Source organism: Hippocampus guttulatus, chromosome 4 (assembly GCF_054856545.1).
Source record: "Hippocampus guttulatus isolate MCC_2025c chromosome 4, RoL_Hgut_1.0, whole genome shotgun sequence".
Lineage (NCBI taxonomy): Eukaryota > Metazoa > Chordata > Actinopteri > Syngnathiformes > Syngnathidae > Hippocampus > Hippocampus guttulatus.
In genome coordinates this window covers 5067084-5074462 of record NC_141264.1, presented here as the reverse complement: position 1 = coordinate 5074462, position 7379 = coordinate 5067084, and the positions used below count along the sequence as shown (strand labels likewise).

The 7379-nt window shown below is 42.5% G+C and overlaps 1 protein-coding gene across 3 annotated transcripts; it reads left to right on the top strand.

Annotated features, from left to right (window-relative positions):
- Positions 1-309: 309 nt before the first annotated feature.
- Positions 310-5321, top strand: LOC147205723 (uncharacterized). 3 transcript variants are annotated; one of them, XM_086110013.1, is made up of 4 exons: positions 310-560; positions 1393-1514; positions 1671-2015; positions 3353-5321. In XM_086110013.1, exons 2-4 carry the CDS (start codon positions 1485-1487, stop codon positions 3938-3940), a joined length of 963 nt encoding a protein of 320 aa, XP_085966139.1. In that variant the 5' UTR covers positions 310-560; positions 1393-1484; the 3' UTR covers positions 3941-5321. The 3 variants fall into 3 exon arrangements, with proteins under 3 accessions (XP_085966139.1, XP_085966137.1, XP_085966138.1); XM_086110011.1 differs by having other exon boundaries at positions 1393-2015; XM_086110012.1 differs by having other exon boundaries at positions 1348-2015.
- Positions 5322-7379: the final 2058 nt, after the last annotated feature.

Sequence of the window (7379 nt, the reverse complement as noted above, 5' to 3'; positions counted from 1 at the left end):
TTGTTTTATTATCTAACATATTTTGGTTGACAGCTAAATTATTTATACATATATATCGCGCCATCTTGATTAATGCACACATACCTTCAAATGTACATTTATATTTAACTATATTTCGCAGTTAAAGAGAAGACCAAACGGGGACGTTTCACCTAAACCTTTATTTGGAAAACTAAAAACTGCATCCAGATACTTCTGCTCATCGAGCTTCCACTCTTCGAGGTGAGCGTGCGCGCGCCCTCTAGGCCTCCACTTTACAAAGTACAACTCGGCGGCTTTTGATGACGTAACGGGTAGCTCAGCCGTCAACACACAAAAACAACACAAGTCAGCTGTCTGGCACAGGTTGCCACAAGCGGAATTCGCAAAATACCGCTTTTTACCGTTTTACATTTTCTGTACGACCAACAACGCTTGAAGCGTCTCTATGCAACCTTTGATACAACGTGGGAATAAATAGCATCGATCGGAAACTCCTTTGTTTCCGCTTTGCTTTAGCCACTAACAGGTTAGCTTCACAAATTGGGGGATCGAGCGTGCCGAGCCTGTTCGACACAGAGGTAAATTACACGCCTTCAAAATGATGACCTATAAACGTCATTATTTTAACAATATGAACTGCTCCAGAATCTAAATATTGACTTAAATTAACAGCAGTAAAGTTGTCAATTGAACTTATACTGACTGCTGATTAATATCTTGTTAAAATTGTCATGTGTTTTCACGTGGCAACCAGTTGGTGTGTGTACTACAGTCAGGATATACAAAGGTTTCTGAATCTGAAGAAGCGTCACTTGCGTCATTACGTGCCTTTGAGTGGTTTAAATGTATTTATACAAAACAATACATCTTTATTTGTCTTGTTGCTGCAGCTGTAACAAAGCGCTTTATCGAACATTTAACATAGAATCACAAAATATTACAACAGAACACGTTAACATAAAACAACAATACAATTGTTACAATGATTCCTACATGTGCCTTGTTGTTTGAAGCTCAAACAAGAAGCTGTAATGTCCTTTGAGGAATACAGAGATTGGTTCAATTCTCCCATCCCATTTAGATCGACTTCAATTCCAATCGCTGAATCTCAGTCTCCAAAAGAAAAATCATGTTTGCCACCCTTGAGAAATGCACAGAATTACACCATCCTGAAGGATAGCACAGAAAACTGCAAAAACTTTTCAGTCATCATTGTGTCTGTAGTCATGTCCATTCAAAATTGATTTGACTTCAAATATCTGTCGGCCAGCATTCCATAAGCTGAGTTATTCATGTGATAAAACACCCTTTGTTACAATCTAGATAGGCCTTTCAAAAGATTATTTTTTTATTTATTTTCTGCAGCCAAACAATTGAATCCCTCCCGACTTTGTCATTGCTTACTTTAAGCCAAAGAGACAGATTTATGGCAAAGCCAGACCGCAAGACTTCCCGGTGGAGATTCTGACACCCACCATCAGCCGCCGTTCTGACCAATCAACATGTCTCCGCGGAAAAGACCCTTGGTTCCTGTAAGCAACCGTCGCAAAACAGAAGACGACTACTTCCCTTTCCACTTCCTGCCTGCGGAGTGCCAGCTCCATGTGTTGTCTTTCCTGAATGAAGTGGATAAATGTAGCTGTGCTCTGGTTTGCTTGAGCTGGAGTTGCCTTGTTCGTTCCTGGAAGCTGTGGCGGGTTGCTGACTACTCCCGTCGCGGCGTCTTCCACCTGGGGCAAGAGGGGTTGCTCGTGTCCAATCGCGAGTTTGAGAGGTGGAAATCCTGGGTTCACCTCTACACGCACCATCTCATCTCACGCCGAGCCAGCCTTCTCACACTGAAGGCCAGCTTTGATTTGGGGGATCGCTGTAATCAGTGGGCTGACCTGCTCAGTCACCTGTTGGATAATGTCCACTGCAGGGATCTCAGTCACCTTGACCTCAACTGGACGTTTACGCATCTTGAACCTCTGGATCTCAGGGTGCATTCTAGCTCCAGTTCCCACCAGGACAACATTACTAAGATGGACCAGGTAACAATATTTAGCTGCATTTTATTGACACATTCAACAGACATGTAGTCAGCCATTCACAGACAGTCACGGGTCGGTTAAAATTTTGATATTTGATGGTCATGTAGCTGAAAGATAAAACGACGAAACACATTTTTGGAAACTTATACTACCACTTCACAAGTGTTGTTTTAGAGAGTTTGCAGGTGGAGATTATGATTTGACTTTGTTTGTCCTGCAAAATTAGGGGTGTGCATCTCTCCAATAAAAGATGACTCGATACATATCTCAATACACGGAGTGCGATTCAATTCAAGGATTTTTCGATTTTAAAGTGGAATGATTTGATTGGTATTGTCATTTTACATATGAATGAACTTGTCAGTATTGTAAATGTGGCATTTTCTTCATGGCTATAGTTCACCAATAAAAGACGATTGAGCGTCATTTCCGGACTCCAAAAATTCAAATCTGCAACGTCAATATTTCGCCATAAAAACAAGCGTTTACATCCAGTACACTGGCCAAATTTTATTAGTTGTCATGGGCCTCTGTATTTTACCCCGGTGTTCCAGTGGTTAGTGCGTCGCTCTCGCAGTGCAGAGGTGCAGGGGTCGAATCCAGCTCCGGCCTCCCTGTGTGGAGTTTGCATATTCTCCCAGGGCCTGCGTAGGTTTTCTCTGGGTACTCCGGTTTCCTCCCACATTCCAAAAACATTTGTTGCAGGTTAATAAAACACTCTAAATTGTCCCTAGGTGTGAGTGTGAACGTGGTTGGTTGTTCGTCTCTGTGTGCCCTGCGATTGGCTGGCAACCGGTTCAGGGTGTCCCTTGCCTACTGCCTGAAGAAAGTTGGGATAGGCTGCGACCCTTGTGAGGATAAAAGCGGCTCGGAAAATGGATGGATGGTCCTCCGTATTTTACCATGGAACATTTGCAATGAAAGGAGTCACGCAGATGGATTTAGAAAAAACATTTATTTACCATACTCGCACCCCCCCCCCCCCCCCAAACAATGCCAAACACAGCTATTTACACAGTAGCGTCCCAGAGGCTTTCTCAGTCACTCTCGTCGTCACATGAAGTCAATTGGCTGATGAGCTTCACCACCCAGCAATGCAGCCTTTGGGAACCAGTTTGTTATGTGCTGGGGAGAGACATGGAAGCAGATGACGCTCCATTGTCCTATCATTGCCAAAAGCCCAGCATTTGATCTTGATTGTGTGATTTTTTTAGATCTACCGTACACTATATGTTTCATTCCCGAATGTTAGGACACTGTCTATTTTTTCCCCCCTCAGGTTATACCTGCAGCTTGTGAGTTCCTTTTTGTTGAACCAATTTCATTTCTTTTGACAGGTGACCAATTTCCAGGAGCTGTTGACCAAACTCACCCAGAGTTGTCCTCGTATCACCAAGATGAGGTTACACTTTGACTGGTCAGATTTGTCTGTGTCGCTGCTCACTCAGTTCCAGCAGCTCAAAGTCCTTGAGCTGAAGTACTTCTGGGTTTTCAAAGGATTGACTCCATCCACACTGCAGACCCTAACAACATCCCTTCCCAACCTAAAATCTCTCACCTTACATATCCTGGTGCCGCTGAGGAACCTGGGTATTTCTTACACACTGGAGTCGCTTTCTTTGGAGTTCTTGGACGTGTCACCGAGCAGAGGCCTGGTCTTCTCTTGTCTAAAGCTGCCCGCTCTGCGTGAGCTCAGAGCCAAGAAGATCGTTCGCGGCATCACATTGGACAGGCGTACCAGGCTGAGGATCCAGAGTCGATGGCCTTGCTTGTACCATGTCCTTCGGGAAGGAACGCCAAGGCTCCAGGCACTCAACAATGAGAGACTCCTTCCTACTTGGAGAGAGAAGAGCTATGGGGAACTCTCGGCCATCCTGGATGGTTCTTGTTATTGTGTCCAGCATCTAGACAGCTGGCTTTGGTAACCAACCAACTCTGTGAAAGTAGTTTTATTTCTCAAGGATTGTTTTCATTTACTCCTTTTTTTTCAGAGGGACACAAAAAGAGGCATAAGAAAAGTGGCATTCATATGATAAAGTCGGCCATTTCTGCATACAGTATTCCCCAAATCTCCTGCTGTTTGTTTGCACAGCCCCATAAAAGTTTTTCAGTAAGCAGTGAGTTTAAATCCTTTCAGTCAGTTCCAAAAACAAAGGACGCCCTTCAAAGGAGAACAGGGACATGTAAGATGTTTCCATGATGGCGATCACAAATGTACACACACACACATTCAGTTTTCAAAGATGTCAATGTTGATTTTAAGGAAGAAAAAGTCTGGACCAAAAACAGTGAAACAAGAAAATGAATGCTTAAAATACGATTAGGTTATACAAACCCAATTCCATTGAATTTGGGATGTTGGGTCAGACATAAACAAAACCAGAATACAATAATCTGCTAGTCATTTTCAACCGATATTTAATTGAATGCACTGCAAAGACACAATTGTTCAATGTTCAAACTCATAGACGACGTTTTCAGCCAATAATGATTCATTTAGAGTTATGGCTGTAACACTTTCCAAAAACGCTGGGACTTGGTCATGTTTACCACTATGTTACATCACATTTTCTTTTAAGATTCAATAAACGTTTAGGAACAAAGGACAGTAATTGTTGAAGGTTTGTATCTGGAATTATTTCCCATTCTTGCTTGATCTGCTGTTTTACGGTCTTCTTTGGAATTGGGTTTGTACGAATATGAAAATGAATGAACTCGTAGCAGCATCAAAAAAAAAGAATGCAAATATGGAAAAAATCAGTTGTGCATTGGTTTTTTTTTTCTATTTTTGGTGGATTTTTTTTTCGAATGAAATACAACTATTCAAAGTCATTTGTCTATTCAGTAACAGTGAAAGACCACATTCTGTCGCAGTGAAGACTACAAAACGCTTTAAAAAAATCTTTCGGACTTTCAGCTTCTGTAAAACCTTCCAGTCGCAACTGGCTGCTAAATTAACTTTGAGAGAGATATACTTTCTGCTCTTGTAATTCTGATTCAAGCCTATCAGGAATGCAGCACGGCTTAGTCTGGGTTCAAGCAAGTGCTGGACCAATAATTGACTAAAAGATTTCTTAAATTGTCAATCATGATGTGTCTTAAGGAATTTCCGTTGCTGTCGTACATAGATATTTCTAGCCCATTTTTTGGGCGGGGGGTCCTAAAGTATCCTTAACTTGAAACTTTGCACCCCTATAATGTATGATGTTTTTTTTTGTACTGTCTGTCCTTTTAAATTAAGCTAGATACATGTGTAATCATATCGTAATTGCAAATGTAATATTTTAACAATAAAGATAAAACACCCGTTGCTTTAAAAAAGGTTTGTTCCACCCAGGCCCTCCCTCTAACCTCCCTCCCACTTCTTCCTGACACAGAGCAATATGGTGCCTTCCAGTGATAATTCAGTTGTGATATAAATCCATGGCATAAACCATACCCTTCAATTACAACACCCTATGATTATTATTATCATTATTAGCATTCCTAGTGTTTCCTGCATTTAATCGTAATTTATTGTTCATGTTGTTAGGTTGGGGCGGCCCGGTAGTCCAGTGGTTAGCACGTCGACTTCACAGTGCAGAGGTACCGAGTTCGATTCCAGCTCCGGCCTCCCTGTGTGGAGTTTGCATGTTCTCCCCGGGCCTGCGTGGGTTTTCTCCGGGTATTCCGGTTTCCTCCCACATTCCAAAAACATGCATGGCAGGCTGATTGAACACGCTAAATTGTCCCTAGGTGTGAGTGTGAGCGCGCATGGTTGTTCGTCTCTGTGTGCCCCGCGATTGGCTGCCAACCGGTTCAGGGTGTCCCCCGCCTACTGCCCGAAGATGGCTGGGATGGGCTCCAGCACCCCCCACGACCCTAGTGAGGATTAAGCGGTTCGGAACATGAATCAATGAATGAATGTTGTTAGGTTGGAGTCAGCTGGTATTTTTTCTAGAGGTGACATGTTTCAGATGGTCAGAGATGGCGCCATTGTCCTATCTTTGAATTAAAATGAGAGAAGCTAGCAGTCGTGTCGTATTGATTTTAAAGCCCAAGTGCGAATGACAACAGGCTTTGCATTTCAACTCCTTTTAAGACACAGAGAAAGGGATGGGTACATTTGCGTTGAAATGTACAAAATAATGAAATTATTTTGTTCAGCACCCCTCTGATCCGAGAAAGCCCCCCGCTGTGGTGCACGGAGTAACATTGCTGTACTGCAGTGAGCGAACAGTGATGTTGAATTTAGATTATGGACTGACTGTATGAAGTATGTGAATTTTTTTTTAAACCCTAAACAGGATTTTACGTTATGAACTTTCTGTTTGGTTTCTCCAGCTGAGAGAAACGAGCAGTGCTTTTGCAGTGACACACACTGTTCAGTAGAGGCTCTTATTGTCAATCTTTTGCCTATGAACACAGACTGCTGGTCATTTTGCACATTGATAGAGTAACATTGTTCTCTAAACTACTGGATTGTGATTATTTCATTGGATGATATATTTAAAGCGTTCTTTGCTGAAAATAACTAACTGTACTTTGTGTTCTAGTCCCCTTTAAGAACTGTTTTTGAGTCATAGGTGTTGCATTCATATCGGCTTTTCTGTGTGTGCCGCTCAGCACAGATGATTAAACCAAGTCATTCCAAACCTGCTTTGCAAAGACTTAACTACATGTGCATTTTACTCAGCAATGGTGTAATCTTTGACTGTGTTGAGTTGGAGGCCCCAAGATTAAGAGTGATGTCATAACAACAGGTCCATTCCACACCTTTGAAAAATATGAATGGGTCTAACGGGACTTGAACTTGTGAGGAATAAACACTCATTGCGGTCTTTAAATCACAGAATCCATGTTAGTGTTCCAGCTGTCAACTTGCTTTGATCAATACTTTGACTGAAACTGCTTTTATCACCTCACGAGGGTCACGGGTTTGCTGAAGCCTATCGCAGCCGTGTTCGGGCAGCAGTCGGGGTATACCCTGAACTGGTTGCCAGCTAAGTGCAGGGCACACATAGAAAAACAAACATTGGCACTCAATCACACCATAGGACAATTTGGAGTGTTCAATTAACCTTGCGCCGTTGTGGGTGTGCCACGTGTCACACATTTAAATACTCCAGAATGGTTAAGAACAAAACGTTGCATTATTCTTGAGTGGCCCTGCTCTAAATCCTGTCGTCCATCTGTAGAAGGCATTGATGCATCCGGTGTGGCGATTGGAGAAGTTACCCTCAAACCTGTGATAGCTGCAGCCGTTTGCTCCCAAGGAGCGGACCACAGTAACCTGTTGGCAAATGTACAAATCTCATTGAGAGTTTCAGAATTCCTTTGATCCATTACAGAAATGACCTCAAATGGTCGTGCAACAATATGTTA

Excerpts from the sequence above, each read along its gene's own strand:
- LOC147205723 (XM_086110011.1), top strand. The coding sequence starts at position 1,485 with ATGTCTCCGCGGAAAAGACCCTTGGTTCCTGTAAGCAACCGTCGCAAA. Across the intron at positions 2,016-3,352 it reads ACATTACTAAGATGGACCAG|GTGACCAATTTCCAGGAGCT; the intron begins GTAACAATATTT and ends TTCTTTTGACAG.